This window comes from Malus domestica, chromosome 14 (genome assembly GCF_042453785.1).
Source record: "Malus domestica chromosome 14, GDT2T_hap1".
NCBI classification, from domain to species: domain Eukaryota; kingdom Viridiplantae; phylum Streptophyta; class Magnoliopsida; order Rosales; family Rosaceae; genus Malus; species Malus domestica.
Genome location: NC_091674.1, coordinates 25,758,293 through 25,777,717, shown reverse-complemented (window position 1 = coordinate 25,777,717; position 19,425 = coordinate 25,758,293). Strand labels below are relative to the sequence as shown.

The window sequence follows — 19,425 nt, the reverse complement described above, 5'->3', positions numbered from 1 at the left end:
AAATAATCTTCAAAATCTTTAAAATCAGAATAAAACCTATTTCAGATAAGGCAACACCACAGCCGACTTTGTTTACCATGCATGTACATTATTAGTCAATTCATTACTTGAACGTGGGTTTGTTCGTTGGGTCAATTACCACTAGCTTCCAATTTACTTGAACCCAGGGATGTCTTGAGTTTCCTCACCCCACTTTGCTTGTGAGTTTGGGTTATCATTCGGAGATCCAAATTACTCCACCCTCGAGTGCAGGGAGTTAAATAGGAAACCCTACCATTATAGCCACTAACTTTACATCATCATCGTCATACCATCATTACCATTGTCACCACCATCACCATTGCAACCACCACAACCACAATCACAACCATAATTTTCACCGCCGCCTTTACTACCAGGATTATCTTTGTACGCCAACTACGCCCCAATGTTGACACCACCATCATACCCTTGCAATTGTCTTTTCCATCACCATCATTGCTGCCACCACTGTTATTACCACCGCCCCCATTATTATGTCCATTTTATCATTGTGTACAATTATATCACGTTTATATTAAAATTTACCAAATGCTTTTACATTGATTTCCATACTCAACATCATTTATAAAATAAAAATAATCTATCAAACACTCAATTACTTTATTTTACAGCTAATTAGTTTTAAAGCATAATATAAATATTTTTTTTTAAAACACAAAAATCCCAAATTAAACCTTAGACCAAATAAATAATCTATCAACACATATGAGATAAATGGATGAGTAAACATGGAGTCATGGATTAGTGATAGAAACCCCCCAGCACCCCCCCCCCCACCAAAAAAAAAATCTACAACTTTAATTTCATTCCTTCAAAATTCTTCCCTTTTGTATGATGCTACGAATTTAGATATTTTTTGGATTTTTGTGCCAAGAGTTCAATACCAAAGAATCAAACCACTCAATTTAATTTTTACGATTATCTTTATTCCATCCTACTGCCCTACCTCCCAAAATACTAAATCTTTGCACAACCCAACTCTTTTTCTCTTAAACAGTCTGGATTACCTGATCCGTCGGTCTCGCGACACAAAAATTCAGAAAGAATTATGAACCATATGTCATGTCGGCCAATGCCATCGCCTCCTTGACCATACACAGAGAATCTTGCCTGCCCTTCGGCCTATACTTTTGCCACCACAATAATCCAGTGGATGGAGTTTGCTCCTCGCGTCTGAGGAAACCCAACAAGTTCCTCTCCGGATCTTTTTAATGAGAATTCTGAAGATTCGTAAATCATGTATGTTTATCGTATATTATACGATCAGTTTTTATTAATTATACATTTTTAAATAAAAATAATTAAAAAAATTTCTGACCACACAATATATGATGACGATTCATATATCATGAGCATCTGCAATGATCCGGACTCTGAGGAAACTATCCCAGGAACAGGATCCATCGCCAGCTGCCTTGACGCTACGCGTCCCTCCACGTGTCCTCTCAATAGGTGTTACCTTCTGCGTGTCGAACTTTCTGTAAGATGGGCATGTATGACGAGTAAACGACATACACTTTATTTCTTTCCACAAAACTGGAAAACTACAATCTTACGGATTCGTTTAAGAGTAAATTGAATCAGACTAAATTATGAAAGAATATCCGTTGGTATAAATATGCAATTTGAGGTCTTAATCGAACCAAACTGGACGTCGGCCCTACATAGTCACAACAACGTATACCAATACCGAACTTTTGTGCCCTTACCTACTGAAAACATTTGGCCGAAATCAAAGAAGATAACATATTAATCACGAGCTGGTGGTTCAATAGTAAAAGAAGAATTGCTTGAGGTCTTGGGTACGCAACCTGCTGCTAATGTGGAAGCCAGTCTTATGACCAGAAGAAGGTTGAAATGCCTCGCTGAATCTTTCTGGCATCCAAAATGAGTGAAGAACCATGACTTATTATCGGCTGTTACATTTTTCAAAAGAAGAAGAAAAAAAAGATAACATATTGGTGGTGGAACAACTGAAATGATGTCGATGCCCACGCTAGCTTTCATGCTTGTTCCCGAAAAAACGTCCCCACATGTCACGTCTCCAAACGCAATGGGCAATTATGTTCATGGAACTTGTTTCCTTTGGCCTTGTTCTCCCTTCTCCAATCACCTCATACACTCCTATATGTTGGAGAGGCTTCCATGCATGTATGAAATCGCCTCATTGACACCGTAGCGTATTTGACAGCTAGTACAACGTGATAGATACTACGCATTTTGCGTATCGACCCGTGCAGTATTGTAGCTAACGCATTAAATATTCCGTTGGAGTATGTTTGCAAGAATTGAATTAATGGCTTAAAGCGTCACGATAACAGTAAATTCGTTTCACATTTGTCATTCTATTTATATGCAGGAGGAGTGTGAAAACTTCTTTTCTTTTCATCCACCTTATATTTTCACACAAAAATACACAAGAAGTTGGTATGATGTTTGATATTTGAACTGATCTTCTAGGGTTTGGAGATATGAAGTTTACTTGGAGAATTCACCTGAATTTATATACATGTATGGAAAGACAAATCCATATCAAAGCATTTGTTTCTTTATATGGAACCTTCCGTGGAGTATCCAACTCATGAAATTTTGAATGATCCAAAAGCAAATTATTGGGTATTCACAACTGCAGGTGAAGTTAATTTTTGGTACTATCCATTAAGTTTCTATTTTATATATGAATGATTACATATGGTATACAATTTGAATACAGTAGAACATCGATAATTTAATACCTGATAAATTAATAACTTCAGTTAAAAAATATTTTTGGCCGGTTTTGACGTGGGGATGATGTGCTAAATTTATAACTTGCTAAATTTATAAGATAACACAATGTAAAAATTCATATGGGTCTCAGTCTCATGTAATATATAAATCAATAATTTTCTGTTTCTATTGTTTTTTTTTTGTTAAATGCTCATAAAAAACAATAATGTAGTACACTGAACAATGTACAATCTATTTTTGAAAGAAATAATTAGATTCATGAATTTACTTGGTTAAACATATACTTCAATTATTAATTCATAGAACAAGAAACTATGTACAATATTAAAAAAAAATTACCACTCATTATGTTTCTATTTAATGAATGATCTCAAAAGTGGGATGGACTCTCCATGGATTATCTACCACCTTATATTTTTTGCACAATATATTTTACAATGTTGGTAAGAAAATTGACGTTAAATTGTAAAGTAGCAGAGAATCCATAAAAAAAATCTCACTTTTAAGTGAATCTCCTTGATATTTCTCCATATGATAAAGACAATATGTACAAGTCAATGTTCATGCATGCACATATTTGTAGTAAAACCAAAGCCACATCATTCTTACTAGGAATGAAACTAGAAGATTCTGGAGGCAAAAACGACGTACACGTTTGGAAGCAAAATAATGCAAATATTAAGTCTCATTGCATCGAACGTCTATTCGATTTGTACAAGTTATGGAATAGGATTCCATAGAAAAAGTGATATATTTTGTTCTTGACGTTTATTCCCTTTGGACATCGTTGACACATAATGAAATATGGAATCTGGTAATCTTGATGCATGATATCGCATATTGTCACTGATTAAGAGTTGAATGACTATAAATAGAGTGCGACAAGGCTAAAAAGCAAGCAGATAAACAGAGACTGTTGAGAGAGAAGACAGGGAAAAGTAGCTGTGGTTTTTCTACTATACTATATACTCTTTTGTTAATCAAAGAAATGCGATTTTTCTACTAAGAGAAATCACAACTAGACGTAGGCAAAAATTATGTTGAACTAGTTTAGTCTTGTGTGTTTCTAGTTATTCTCTAATTTGCTAAATTTAGTTTATTGCCGAATTCAAAGAGCAACATTTAAAGGAGAATCAAAATTATAACTATTAGTTATTTAAGAACATTCTCGTTTTTATATCAAGTATTGAATTCGATTTCTTTATCTTCCACAATCACTCGTACTACAAAACAGATTCGATATGACATTTTAAGGGGTGGTTTGGGAGTGAGGTGCTTAAAAAAAAGCACCCATGAAAAAAAGCTGTAAGGGTTTTAGGTGTTTGGTAAACTGAAAAAAAAAAGGCTTATTTTGGAAGTTGCTGTGAGAATAAGCTGAAATCAAAGGAAAAAGCTGAAGCTGCTATTTGCAGCTTTGGAAAACTGGCTTTTTTTTCAAAGCACACGGAGCTACATTGCTCTTTTAATGAAAAGACTCACTATCAGACTGCTTTTTTTTCCAAAGCACTTTTACAAAAAAGTTTACCAAACACTCTGCTGATTTATTTCACAACCGCTTATTCTCACAACACAGCCGCTTATTCTCACAATAGTTTTTTTTTCAAAGCACAGCAATACCAAACCAGCCCTAAATCTCTTAGACTTGAATGATGATCCTCTTTTGTGAGAATCCAAAAGATCTTTTAATTTCGTCGTAAATTGTGCAGTCAATTTTTGCCAAATACTATTTGTATTCAATTTTAAATATAAAATTTAAAATATTTTTTTACCGCACGATATACGATAAATGAACATAATTAGAGAGTAACAAAGAGGATCCGAAGATGATCTTCATTCCTTAGACTCCATTGTTACCAATTTTTTTGGAGTTATCAACGGTGGTACATGTACAGTGCAAATTCCTATTTAATGGGAGCAATCCAGTGAACCTAGTTTCTCGGAGCCGAAAAGAGCTGAAAGTGAACTTCAGGTTCCGGTTAGCGAGTTAAATAGGTAATTGTGATTAAATATGGGTAGTTTTATCTACACACCTATTTGTTCTTCTCATACACATTTTTTAATTTTATATCGTTGAATCAAATGAATTAAAGAAGATCCATGAATAGAATCAAATGAATTGAAAAAAAAATGTTAACAAAAATGTGTGGCAGATAAGGATAGGTTTTTTTTTTATTTTTTTACAAGAAACGATATAGTGGTATTTCATTGAAACTTCACAAACAATTACAAAGGTTGTCAATTGGGTACATAAGCTCCACCAAGAAATTGATCTAGAGTAAATTTGCACAGTGTAATAAACAATAGTAAACCCCTATACGGCTACCACAAATATTGTTCTACCCCTACAAACGTCATCAATACAAATATGTTACAAAAACACAATAAACGTAACAGACTTATACCGGCAACTACATAGGTCATCTCAGAAATGTCAAGCCACATAAAATCATTGCAATAAAGCAAAACCATAAAAAGTCATCGTTAAAAGATGAGACCACAAACTCAACGCACAAAGCGAAGGCAACTTCCAACCATTGCAAACACCCGACCACAACATTCATAGGGCGAGGCAACAAAATCAACCACTACACCGAGAAAGGACCACCAGTTAGCTCATCTTAGTGAGCAAAACACGAATCAAGTAGAGTGAACAATACTCAAGTAGAGAACTGCATCACTTTCGATCCGATGGACGAAGGGTCTTGGAGAGGGATGGGGCGCTTGGATCCGCTTGGTTATACTCTTCGTCAATCTTTTTATTCACAATAAGAATGATGCATCTGTTAATGTAACGGCTATAAACAAGTTTATATTAAAATGTGAATTTGCATTGTAAAAATATTCGAAAAATGATCAAGTTAAAAGGATGATATAAGAATAATATTGCACATCTAAATCAGTTCAATATCATGAGATTTTTATTGGGTAGTGTAATTCACACGCATTTTTATTTTTACACACACTCTGCTAATGTATGTCTTTAGACCATCTTTAACTTATTCAATTCGTGGATCGAAAAGGTATTTAGAAATTAGATTATTCTGTAGTAAGTTTAAAATTCTGGACATGGATCCTCTCCGAATCCAGTTGTCCTAATCCATCTAGTCAAATTATCCGGACTATTGAAATTTGATCAAATGGCTAAAGTTATTATAACTTTTAAAGTGGGTCTTTGTTTGTAGCTGTTGGATCAAATTTCAATGGTCCAGATTATTTGACTAGGTGGATTAGGACAACTGGATCCGAAGAGGATCAATGTCCTAAAATTCTTAAGTGGAAGTCTAGGAGGGAGAAAAGATTGGGGAAGAGATCCTCTATGGATCTCTCCCACCAAAGTCTACCAATCAATTAATTTGGACATTTGAAATTTGATGAAACGGCTAAAATTATTATAACTTTTAAAGGGACGTTCTGTTTATAACCGTTGGATCAAATTTCAAAAATCCGAATTAATTAATTGATGAATTTTGGTGGGAGAGATCCGGAGAGGATGGATCTCTTCCCAAAAGATTGCAACTTTACCGCCCAAATTAACAGCTGTCGGCTTGTAAACAGATTACCAATTTTGTGATGATTCCTTTTGGACTTTTGGAGTCAGTGACCTCCAAATCAATTCGATTTAATTTCAAAACCACTACCACTTTTCTTTTCAAATACGAAAAATAAATATTTAAAAAAATTAGAAACTTTTTATTTTTTACGATGACTCACTGGTCCCGGTACCTAAATGGGCCCAGCGAGGCCCACTCCATCTTGCTTTGAGTATTTCAGGTAGAAAATGATACTCACCGGATCATTTTCTTAAGGATGTTCGTAGGATTCTTTTTCTAAGGATTTTAAGGATTCTATGATCGTAACAATTTATTATATGTTATGTGATTAGTTTTTATTAGTTACTATTCATATTTTATTTTAAAATTTGAAATGATTTATGATTGTACGATGTACGATGAACGATCACAATTACATGATCCTAAAATTCTCAAAAAAAAATCTGGCCAGAATCCTTTTCCATTTCAGGCACCCTTAAGGAATGAGAAAAAAAAAGAAAAAGAATATCCGAAGAATAAATCAGCGAAATTCAACAACAATTACCTACTAATTACAATTAAATTACGACTAGGAATTATAATTAGGGGAAACAGCCGCGAGATTAGTATTCCTTCATTAGCGCGTGGGCCACTCGCTGACGTCACCGCCACTCGTCCCCATCTATAAATACTCTACAAAATCACACCCTGAGGTTTGAACTCTCAAGCACCTCTCCTCCTCCAAAACCAAAACCCTTCTCTCTCTAACCAAACAGCAGCTTTCTCTCTACAACCGAAACAGTCTAAAAGCCATGGACCTCAACAAAGCACCTGAACCGTTGAAGATCCTCTGTAGCTATGGTGGTAAAATCCTCCCCCGCCACTCCGACGGCACGCTCCGATACGTCGGCGGCCACAACCGCGTCCTCGCCGTCGATTCCTCCATTACATGTACAGGTGCGTTCGATCGTCTTCGATTCGATCTTTTTCTTTCGATTCTTGCTTGAGTTCTTGAATTTTTGACTCGATTTCAGTTGCTTCGTTTGAATTTCGATGCTGATTTTGATTTTTTTTCTGTGTGTTCAGAGCTAATGGAGAAGCTTAAGGAGTTCTGTGGCTACTCTGTGGAATTGAAGTGTCCATTGCCGAACGGAGATTTGGAGACCTTGATTGCCGTAAAGTCCGACGAGGATTTGGCGAATATCATCGAAGAGTACGGTCGAGCTTCTTCTCCACCTCGTCCTCTGAAGATCAGAGCCATTCTCGCGCCGCCGAAGTCCCCGAAGCAAATCTCGCCGCCGATGTCCACTGCTACGAGCGGCGGCGACTCGTCCCCTTCGAAATCGCCCTTCTCATCCACCGATTCGCCTCCGAAACGTTTCGTTTCGCCACAAAGACGGTACGTTTCGCCTCAAGTCTCGCCGTCGGCTGGACACCGCGCCGGGTATCAGAGAGGGTCCGGACGAGTCTGCTACTATCCTTGCCATGTCCACACTCAAAGGAGCAACCCCTGCGACATGTCGTATGTTCATCATTATCAGCAGTATCGTCACTACCACCACCACCAACACGTTCCTCACTGCGACATGTCGTATGCTCGGAGTTTCCCACAGAGAACCTAGATGACGTAATTAATCTAAAATACATTTTAAAATACAAATTACAAAGGGTGAAATTTTGTGATTGGGTTGTGGAATGAAGGAATTTTATTTTTCTTCATTTATTTTTTATTTTTTTTATTTTTATACATTTTTCGAGGTGGTTTGGTATATAATGACAAGAAAAATACAGTAGTACTTGAATTCGTTGCGCCAATCGTTTGGATTCCGTTTGACGCCGTTAAGTCAGCGCTGTCTGGTCAGCAGCATGCCCCTCCGTGCGTGCCACGTAGCGCGTCACAGTTTGTTCGGAACAAGGAAGTGCAACTAAAGTCGGTCCGCCGTTGACACGTAACGTTTCTGTTACACCTATTTTGTTGATAATATATTAATATTTGATTTGCTGGTGCTAATTATTGTTTATCTCTTTAATTTGCAGGTGGTTGTGGCGTTTCACATGGAACCAGATGTCGTTTTGGCTGCGGGCCCGTGAGGAATATTCCCAAAACGCATACGCGCTGAAATTAAGGGGAATTGGAATGAAAATTAAGAGTCATAATACGGCCTTAAAATGAAATTAAATAAAATAATTAATGATAATTAGGAGATGAACCTTCTTTGCTGTTGCCAGCAAAGCTAAAACGAATATATCTTTATTCAAACTTGGCTTGAGGGTTGGCCAGTTGGCCCTCCTAATTAGGAGGAATGACTTTTAAAAGGGGCAACTTGCCTTGAGGGCTGTGTAGGAGGAAGGAATGACTTTTAAAAGGGACAGCGTGCCTTGATGCTTCATACTCAAGTGTCCCAAAATTGGAACTTTGTGAGTTGGAGTAACCTTTGGAGGGCTTCTAGAGCCTAATATCATATAAGCGTTACGCCATAGTACAGTAATTTAAAATATTAATTTAACGAGTAATTTCAGGAAATTGATAATTAAGAACAGATTCTCGTTAAAGACGAATTTGAACTACGTTACTGCTAACTAGGCTAAGCCCATCTTCTTCACTTAGTGTAAATAATATCGTTTGTTCAAATAAAAAAAAAACTAAAGAACAAATAATGTTTTTGGGTTGTTTTATAGCAATCTAAATTGTCTAATTTTTAAGTCTCCATTCGTATATTATCCTTGTTAAATGATCAATTCAATGCTGACAATTTACGCATTTAATTCACATCATGAAATTTTAGCGTTTAGAAACCTTGTGTTGGTCAACTTATTTGGTTAAATCAATGTCTCAATCACCTTTGACTTGGCCAAAATTTTGCATAGATAACCTATGAATTGAAACTTTGTGTTGATCGCTTAAATATGGAGTTGGCCAACAAAGGGTTCTCATCTACATTGACTTTGTCAAAACAAACACTAAGATAAAAAGTTTGTTTTAAACAATATTAGCACATGTGTGATTATGTAAATCTTTAGTATAAATAAGATCTTTCCTATTAAACTTTGTATTATTTAGAGAACAAGTTACTCTCTATCTTTCCTATGCTCCATTATTCTCTATGCCGCTACCTTCAAAACGACGTTGATATTTAATAAGATAATATTGTTATCACGGTACTTGGATACAACGTTTTTGGAATATAACAACTCAAAATAAGTAATTTATTCCCACCAAACAAAAATTTCATTATACGGAATTGTTATTAGCACTCCAAAAATCTTATTTTATACTCCTCACAAGTGTATTTTTCTTTCTAATTATAGAAAATTTAGAGTGCTAATTGAGATTTTTGAAGTGCTAATAGTAATTCTCTTATTATATTGCCATTTGCAAATTGAATAAGAATATTCAATGCATCAAATTTTTAATACAACTTTACATTTACATGTAAGAAAGCGAGGCAATAGATTAATATCGTACTTGTCATTTACAAGATTCAAACATAAAAACTCACTTACAACTAAAGAAAAATACTACTAGGCCATAAGTAGTTTCGGCAAATCAAATTTTATTTACAAACATAGTCTGGCAAATGCGTCATGCTTGTTTTGTTCATGTCGTTTTCTCGTCATATTCGTTATCTTAACAAAGCATGTTGTGTAAAACCTATTATCTTAACGGGTTTTTAGCAGTGACACAATAACGACTCGATTCATTAATGGGCCGTGACATTTCTTTTCGGATTAACAGGTCACACAAGAAATTACCTTGCCTAATGTCTAGATCAGGCAAATGATAATGATATCTTGTCAGGTTCTTAATAGGAAACCCGAAAACAACCAACATTAATGGGTTACCCAATGACAACCCGATTCATCAATAGGTGATCTAAAACTCGTTATTTTTATATCGTTTTGTGTCGAATTAATGCGTCATGAAAAAGATTGTCCGGCTAGTCCAACCCGTCCCCACAAAAACAACAAAAATAAAATTTCCGGGATCCACCCATCGACCTAATTTATTGCAACTCCATTAACATATATTAACAATATCTTTAGGACATATCTCCAACTAAGGGATATGTTTTACTATTAATCAAGGGCCATGAAAAATGACAGAAAAACACCAAAAGCAGAGACTTTATCTTTTATCCATAGAGGGAACAGGGAAGTGACTTTATCACGTAAAGAAAATGCCTCATTCGATGCAGGCTTGTGGCCGTCTAAACGGAATCACAACAAAGGGTGTCACTTGTCAACAATTTCAACTGGTTTCCTGCTCAAACTCTTCACCTTCGGAATCCTCTGCATTGTCTACATCATCATCATCTGGATCGTTGTCATAGTCTTCTTTATCGTTGTCGACAGCGGTTTTCCCAATAACAGCCATGCTGCTGCTACTCTTTCTGATTTCATTGCACTGCAATATAAGAATGCCAACTTAAACAAGAGAAGAAATATACGTGCTCAAATACAATAGCATCCCTATTTTTAGTTTCAAGACACTTGAACCAGCACAGATCCAACAAATTGCAAAAATGCGCCCTTCCCAATGTTTTCGTTTCTAGGCAACCCAAGGTTATATCGTTTCTAGGCTGTCCCATGTGACAAGTGCCTCCATCCTGCTCAATTCAAACATTACCCCATCTTTGGGTTCGAGCTAAATCTTTATGCAAATATATCTTGAGAAGGTGCAATTTCCAAAAGGATGGACTTCAAACTTTTATGTAGGCAACCGGGGTTGAGAAACCCAGTTGGCCTTGTGGAATTGATAGTGTAATGATCAAGTTGTCTGTCCTATAGACTATATCATACACTTCAAACTATTCGTCTTTCTCCTTGAGGTTTTGTTACTGAAACAACCAATTCTGAACACTGTTCTTCTAGTTTGTTAACACCTTACGATGAAAAACTAAGCAACGATGTAACTCCCGATACACACACAAAGTCCGCTTCTTATTACTGGAAATACCAAAACATTGAGCTCTTTCTTACTCGAAAGACCTTGAAATTTGACCCCCCCCCCCCCCCCTTCTGAATTAGTGCAGATATCACTGAGTAGCGTGGCATTCTTCACCACCAACACATGATTTCCGGAATCAAATTGGAGAATTCTACACTCCCAGAGAGACCCACTTCGCAATGAGGATTTGAATCGAGTACACTGACATTTAACAATACCAAGTCTCGAAATAATCCAACAATCTGAACCTTTCATAAGCTTACCTAGATCTTACACCGAAAGACATAAAATGTGACCAAAACAAACATTTCATGATTCAAATCTGATCAACAGAAGAACACACACAGCTTATAAGATAACAAATACGAAACGTTTCAAAACCAATTTTCTTTCAGGAGAACCAAAAGAAGGAACTTTCAACAAGGTGCATCCAAGTAACCAAACAAAACTTGTAAAGCTTTACAAGCATATCTAACCCTACAGACAATTCAAATGATGAACACAATAAAAATCCTTACTTTAGTTACAATTTTACAAAATTAGGGTCTTTCTTTCAAAATTAGATCTTATTAGGATTCAATTAGGGTCTTTTTTCAAAATTTCAAGCAATTGGAGCTTTTCCCTCTTTGTTCTTTGGATTAAAATTTCAATTAGGTCGCAATCAGGGGCAATTCGACATACCCATAAAGGAAAATTAGATATGTAAATGATAAAAAAAAAAAATGAAGTTTCTGAAAGCACCTTCTCTTCGAAATCGGACTCCTCCATGGCGAGGAGGAGCTCTTCACTATGGGGTTGGGGCCATTGGGTTGGCAGCAGAAACGACGTCGGTATGGTCCTTGTTGACCACGGGTACTGTTTCATGAACCCCGGGAACTGTAACATTGTTCTCTCTCTCTCCCCGAACAGAGCGCTTCCGTACAAACCTCAGTTACCGTGGAGTGGAGAGGACCTGCTCTGGACTCTCTTCCGTTTGCAGCTGAGATATGAAGAGAACGTGTGGAACCCACGTGATACCACTTAGATTTTAGTAAACTCATTTACGTAATCAAATTGAGAGGAATTGAACTGAAGATGAATTAGATTAGAGAGGAATTTGATTGAGGTGGAATCAGAATCAGATTCTTGTTGAAGTTGTTTACTAAAACTGTCTGAAATCGGAATACAATTCCATAAAACTGTTTACTAATTTAACAAAATCGGAATATAAACCATTATGATTACTAAAATGTCCTTGACTCAAATCAAATATTTTATGTACTTTTTTTAATAAAATTTGATATAGTATATAATAGTAAGAAAAAATTAAATTGCTTTTTTATTTCATAGACATACTAAAATGATTTTGTTTATTTTTTTATAAATTTAAGTATTGACTTTAATATCTAAATTTTCTCGCTCAAGTTGTAGTTTTTTCTCTTCAGCATATGTATGGAGTTGTGCATAATATGAATGAGCATATAATTATGCTTAATGGTTTAGAAGGACATGGAAAAAAATTGTTATGAGTATTTTCAGTCTTAACTCTTCAAGGATATATTTTGTTACATAAAGTCAAGGAGTAGAAGAAATGATTTTTACCATTTCAAATAAAAAAAACTTGATTCTCCTTAAACTAAAGAGATCTTCACGAGGTAGATTTTGTATAATAGTAAATAAATGAAGAAAAAACATTAGGAACAAACAAAGAGTAGGAAATAACTTCATTAAAGTTAATATTTTACATTAAAGTACATCTATTTAACCATCATAACCAACCTAAGCAAACTAGTCATACCATGCCTAGGCATCATATTATATACAAAATATTCATAACCTGCCTACACATTAGATTGTCAACAAAATATTCCTAACCTGCCTAAACATCATAATATCAACAAAAAGTAGTTCTTCACCATCATGGTGTCATCTAATCAGTCATTAGATTTACAAAACATTCACAAATTTCCCTGATATGTCATCATGGCAACAAGCACGTCATAGCAAAAAACTAGCATTCACATTCTTAGGACCATCACTTAGATGTCATTATGCATCCAAGTCTGCAACAAAGTAGTCACATATGCACTCTTCCTTTCATCAGACATGTTGAAAAACACCCTCAAAAGGTCATGTTCTTTGGCCAAGAAGTTGGTGACTTTAAATAATTCCATGGGAGCCAAAAACTCAATTTTGCTCAACTCACCGTCAAGATGTTGTTGCATTTCGGTCAGATTTATATCGGTTGACAGTGCATGAACTAGACCATCAAGCTTAGGTCCCACATCGGCTATAGCTTTAGCCATAATAAAGAATTGCTAAGCCATTTCATCCCCTACTTTTGCTCTCTTGTGACACATGTTTGATGTGTTACTTTCTGCATTCCTTTGTAGTTGGGTATTTAGTACTGAGAAAGAAGTATCAAAGTCATTTCCACTTTCATCCTCACCTTCATGTTGATTGACATTGGCAACTTCAAGTCTAATTTCTTCTTCATCGTCATCAACGTTACCAGCATTTGCACCCACAACACGATCTTTTGCATAAATCTGTCCCAAACTGTGGTAGTGCGGAAAAGACTTATCGTACAATCCACTTGCATCATTTTTACCCTACAAACAAAAAACACAAAATACTTATTATATGTGGTATTTAATTTTTCATTTAGTTGAACACAAATACTTATTATATGTGAAACCATTCTATTTTATCTTGTAAGAATTACCTAAACAACGTTCCATGGAGATTTTTCTTTTTCTATGCATGTTGTTAGTGCATTATCTTGAACTTAGAATCCTTGAAAAATATTTGGCAATTAGTGGGCAATTATTTCATTTTTTGGATAAAGTTTTGCAAAAAAATGCATGAATATATTCTTTAGAGACCTTTGAGGGTCACCCAGGAAATGTTGAAGCAAACATGACAGGTATTTTATGTTCTAATTCAATCACCTGTCCCCTGATTTGTAATTAATAAGATGATGATGTTAACTCTGAGATTCTGAACTCAGTGTAGTTAATCAAGGAACTGAGATTCTAAAAACAAAACACAATCAGATAAAACATAAAATACAATCAAATATATGCAAACCTTCATAGTCTTGTCATACGCACTTTTTTGATAAGCTAACATTATTTTCCCTTCATTCCACTTAAACCCACTGAGAGCTAGCAATTCAGTTAAGGGAAAATATTTTGCCTTCAAAGTCTTGATGTGTGATTCAATGTCGGGAGACAACTTTAATCTACACCCTAGGAGTTTGGCTTCCATCATAGCTTCTATCTTCCCCAAATAACCATTCTTAAAACCAGTGTCAGCTCGCCAAGTCGGGTCACTATGCAACTCAAGCAATGATTCAACCAATATTGTATCCTTAGTAGTTAACCAATAATGTTTCTGTTGTCCCCTTCCTTGTTTCGCAGATGAAACAGAAGTCATTCTACATAACAATATTAGAAATAATAATCATTTCAAATGATTTCAATTACAAATAGGATGTCTTTCTTAACTTAGAAACAAATACAACATTCCAATTGTTATTACACAAACAATATTAGACATAACCATTCCAAATGATTTTGATTACAAACACTGATGTCTTTCTTAACTTAGCAACAAACAAACCATTCCAAATATCATTACACAGTGATGTCTTTCTTAACTTAGCAACAAACAAACCATTCCAAATATCATTACACAAACAGTGATGTCTTTCTTAACTTAAAAAAAAAACAGCATTCCAAATGTTATTACAAACATTATAATATAAAAAGACACTAATGTCCTCATTAAAAGAAAATGACATATCAAACACCGACTCAATGAACCGCCCTATTGTTCCACATTTCTTGGGCAAGGTTATCCCTCCATGTAGTCCACTCATTTGAGGACTCAACAGTGGTAATATAGTTATTCGCATCTGAATTCCCATCTTGAAATTGCCAATTTGCATCGGCTTCTATAAGATCTACAACCATCTCCCTCCTTATAAAATTATGGAGCATACAACACATTGAAATTATGCGACGATGTGTCCTAATGTCGTAATAGGATGGGTTCCTAAGAATTCCCCAATGCATTTTCAATAGCCCAAAACACCTTTCAATGACATTCTGAGCACTTGAGTGTTTCATATTAAAAAACTCAACCGGTGTTGTAGGACGATAACCATCTATCCACTCATTCAGATGATAACGGGTTTGTCTATAAGGTGCAAGAAAACCTTTTCCGTTTGTGTAGCCACCATCAACTACATAGTAACAACCTATTGTTGACAAAGAATTAAATTGTCAAACTTACAACTTTATATCACTTGCAATGCAAAAGCTAAGAATTTTAATTATTAAAAAAAGTTGTGAGTGTTACCATTAGGGACTTTCCATCCATTTCTCCTAGTCACATCACCTCTAAGAACTTAACCATCATGTGCGGACCCTTCCCATCCAGGTAAAACATATATAAACTGCATGTTCGGAGTGCAGACTCCCAAAACATTCGTTGCTATTTCATTTTTCCTTGTTATGTACTTTGGTTTATCACATTCTGGTACATGTACCTTAACAGGTGTTCCATCTAGTGCACCTAAGCAATTCTACAGTATATAAGACACTAAATTAACAAACTAAACTATAAAATAAAAAGCTAGTGATTACTGAGTAGTGTAGGCATGTAGATACTACATACCTTAAACCATTTCCACTTTGTATCGGTTGACTTCTCAGGGATAGGCTTAGGTGTTTGCCAGAAATCCTTTTGGCATCGAATCATTGCTTTAATACACTCATGTGAATACTTATTAATTGTTTGACCAGACATTCTAAAGTGGTGGTTAATTGTGCGATTCTTAAGATGGTGTGCAAGAATGTATAGAAAAAATGCAACCATCTCCCTTATAGACACATTTTGAGTAGCTCGTAGTTGTCCTTTAGTCACAAGAACTTGACATAATATATGAAAGGATCGTCTATCCATTCGTAGTTCAGCAATACATGTCAAATCACTCTCATAAGTTAAACCATGTAAGTATTCTAATTGCTTGTAAACTCTTATAACTGTTTGACAAGGTGAGGGACTTCTAAGGCGCTTTTGGAAACGATACCAAGAATAGAAACAAGTAGCACATGCAACAAATATAGTTCGAAGATAGACAATCAACACATTCAACGCATCATGTAATTTCTTCTTTGTGGACAAACTTAGACGAGCCATTAGTCTACACAAAATAATGAAGAAAAAAAATATCATGAAGGACTTCAATTAACAAGTTAATAAACATATCTGCAAACTGAAATAAATTAACATTACAGAACACAATCAGTCACAAAAATTTACATACAGGGAGCATGAAAAAAAAAGAAGAAGAAAATCGAGAGCATGAACAAAGTCTGTGCCTTGAATTCAAAACAAATATGTTGGTTCAGCTAAAAGGAAAATATGACCTATGTTTACCACAATAGTGTTGAAATAGCAATTGTCTTTTAAAATTCTTCTTGTTCCAGTGAAGTAGCTTATGCCAAACATTGCATCAATCCGATAAAACAGGATATACGAAAAATTGCTTATCGAAACAATAAATGTTGTGTTAACAAATATATGTTGTGACATTTATAAACCATTCCATGTTTACTTACTGGTTATCTTATTTCCCTTCGACTAATAGGTTATTTGCTACTACTAAGATTGAGGACTTTCTCCATATGGACTTGGTAAATTAAAACAATCCTCTAACTTTTCTCCCGTTGTTGATAGAGTGATAACATAATTTACACAACACAAATTGTAGTTCATTTAAAGTTCCTTTGCAATAGCATCAGGTGTTTAATATCCATTTTGTTGTCATATATACTAGGGAATGGAAGTTGACCTGAATACGCAATGAGCCCCTAATAGAAGCAATGTGAATAGCTACAAAATCTCACACTTTTGAGCACACCCAAATCAAAATCTAAAAGAACCCCATTTCAGGAATCCATCATTTTTCTCCCAATCTTTGCAAATATCATCGCATTCAGCTAACCAAATCCTTAAAAGCAGACTAGCAGTTTCCCATAAATGCCAGAAACTCAAAACTATTAAAAAAATCTTTCTGCAATAACATTACTTTGGCAAACTTTGTCTTCTACAATTGAGCAAACCGGCTAATTATTCCTCCCATTTCAAATTTAACGGGAAAACAAAATACAACCCACTACAGAACAAACAATGCAAATCTGAGATTCAAGAGCAAAACACTGAAAAACCATTCCAAAAGTACAGAAAGAGAGAGAGAGAGAGAGAGAGAGAGAGAGAGAGAGAGAAAGAGAATGGAGCAGCTAGAAGAAGCATACCTGATGCACAAGCAAGAAATCTGAGCAAAACCCAACTCACAGTTTAAGCTCTGCTTTCTCCAGTCCTCCTCCTCCACTCCCCTCTTCTGGAAAATAAAAAAATAAAAAAAAATGATTCTTTGATTCCTCAGACAGTAAGCTCAAAAGAAAACAAACAAAAACTCATCTTTCACTCTCTCAGTTTTTCACTTTTTCACTCTCTCTCTCTCCCTCTCTCTCTATCCCTCTTTCTCTCCCTATTTCACTCTCAAGTTTTTCGCACACCAAAATATAAAATAAAAAAAGAGAAAAAAATCGGGGAAAAAATTGAACGAAATCCTGGAAAGAAAATCCATCGCTAAGAAGAAGGAAACGAGTAGCGAACGCTGATATTCATCGAGCTCTATGAGCACAGAGATAAAAACGCAAAATAAGTAGGAATTTACCTATCCGTAATTGTGACAAGAGCTGCGGTTGAGAGAAGATAGAAATGAGCTGGGCGAAAAGAAAAATAAATCTAGGGTTAAAAGGATAATCTTGGAAATAATGAAAGTAAGTGAGGGCATAAAGGGAAAAAATTATCATTCCGATTGCTTCGGCAATTCGGAATCCAAATATCTTGTATATGTTGGGAATCCAAATCCTCCAATTTCAGGAATTGGATTCCATTTTTTGAGTGGGCCCGACGCACTTTTGATTCTTTCCAATTTTAGTAAACACAGGTATAATCCGTAATCGGAATCGGATTCCTTATTCTCATTCTGATTACGGGTTAGTAAACGCGCTATCAGATTGTATATAATTTCATGTTGTTTCAAATTTTATTTCATTTTTGCTACTGTCTAATGGTATTCCTTTTCACTTGTAAGTGAGAGGTTTTAGGTTCGATTTTCCTAAAAAATAAATTTGAACCACATTAGTACTAGCCTATTATGAGTCTAAACCCTTCCACTCCCCCTTAGTATAGATAATATTGTTGTTAAAAAAAAATATTTACTATAAAAAAAGTGAAGTACAAAACTACAAATAACTACGATGTGTCGCTCGAGGTCTTTCAAGCCTCCTGTTGTATCAATGTCTATATTTGGACCAGGCGAAAGAGATATTAATTAAGTCAATATTTGGACCAGACAAAGAAGATATTAATTAAATTCAGGTGCGTAAGGCCACTCAACCTGATCATATGAAACTGGCCTGGCTTTAAGGTGATTTTAAATTAGTTCAATTTTTTTTTAAACATTTCAAAAGATAATTAAATAATTGATATTCACCCAAATTAGGAGGTGGATGGAGGGATTTGGCTTGCTTTCCAAGTCAATTCTTCTACGCCCTAAGCCTAGCATGATCACTATAAATATAGATCAAGAGGTGAGGATTAGAAGCATCTAAGAATAAGCCTCATGTCTAGGAATTTCTCCCTCACACCCTTATAAGTGGTGGTATTCGTGTTTTCTATCAAAGAAGGTTCGTAAGAATTAGATAGCAATCCAAAATTCGTCAATTCACTAATGTAACAACACATCGATTTATTTCATCTTACACGCATCACAGTATGCATATTAGTATCACATATTATCTTACCACAGTTGAAGAAAATTAATTATATTTATGTACTTTGGAGCCGGTTTGATTGACCTCATTAATTCTCATTTTTCATAATGATTGACTATTTAACTTACTAACGCCTACTAAAAAAATTTACATTAATGTGACTTCTCTCCTTTTTCCTAATAACTGATTATTTAATCTACTAATGTTATCGCAAAAATTTACATTAATATCACTACAATGAATACCCATCGGAATTATAGAGATATTTTTCAAGTCAGTGTTGAATTTTTTTTGTTTCAGAAGTTTTCTAGTCTTGTTATTTTTAGTGAAGCCTTGTAAC

General features: G+C 35.2%; 4 protein-coding genes across 5 annotated transcripts; 1 reads left to right on the top strand and 3 right to left on the bottom strand.

The window, feature by feature from the left end:
• Positions 1 to 6,851: 6,851 nt before the first annotated feature.
• LOC103455081 (protein PAL OF QUIRKY-like) lies at positions 6,852 to 8,104 on the top strand. The gene is made up of 2 exons (XM_029103948.2): positions 6,852 to 7,259; positions 7,389 to 8,104. The coding sequence occupies exons 1-2, from the start codon at positions 7,115 to 7,117 to the stop codon at positions 7,922 to 7,924; spliced, it is 681 nt and encodes a 226-aa protein (XP_028959781.2). The 5' UTR covers positions 6,852 to 7,114; the 3' UTR covers positions 7,925 to 8,104.
• Positions 8,105 to 10,274: 2,170 nt separating this feature from the next.
• LOC103455082 (uncharacterized) lies at positions 10,275 to 12,257 on the bottom strand. The gene is made up of 2 exons (XM_008394674.4): positions 11,992 to 12,257; positions 10,275 to 10,707 (listed from the first exon to the last, which is right to left on the bottom strand). Exons 1-2 carry the CDS (start codon positions 12,133 to 12,135, stop codon positions 10,552 to 10,554), a joined length of 300 nt encoding a protein of 99 aa, XP_008392896.1. The 5' UTR covers positions 12,136 to 12,257; the 3' UTR covers positions 10,275 to 10,551.
• Positions 12,258 to 12,939: 682 nt separating this feature from the next.
• On the bottom strand, positions 12,940 to 18,040 carry LOC114820828 (uncharacterized). Of its 2 annotated transcripts, XM_070811536.1 has the most exons (4): positions 17,981 to 18,040; positions 17,556 to 17,641; positions 14,320 to 14,668; positions 12,940 to 13,841 (listed from the first exon to the last, which is right to left on the bottom strand). In XM_070811536.1, exons 3-4 carry the CDS (start codon positions 14,665 to 14,667, stop codon positions 13,548 to 13,550), a joined length of 642 nt encoding a protein of 213 aa, XP_070667637.1. In that variant the 5' UTR covers position 14,668; positions 17,556 to 17,641; positions 17,981 to 18,040; the 3' UTR covers positions 12,940 to 13,547. The 2 variants fall into 2 exon arrangements, with proteins under 2 accessions (XP_070667637.1, XP_028947896.1); XM_029092063.2 differs by lacking the exon at positions 17,981 to 18,040 and having other exon boundaries at positions 17,556 to 17,818.
• LOC103455166 (protein ALP1-like) lies at positions 15,048 to 15,996 on the bottom strand. Its single transcript, XM_008394761.2, has 3 exons — positions 15,913 to 15,996; positions 15,649 to 15,820; positions 15,048 to 15,493 (listed from the first exon to the last, which is right to left on the bottom strand). Exons 1-3 carry the CDS (start codon positions 15,994 to 15,996, stop codon positions 15,048 to 15,050), a joined length of 702 nt encoding a protein of 233 aa, XP_008392983.2.
• Positions 18,041 to 19,425: the final 1,385 nt, after the last annotated feature.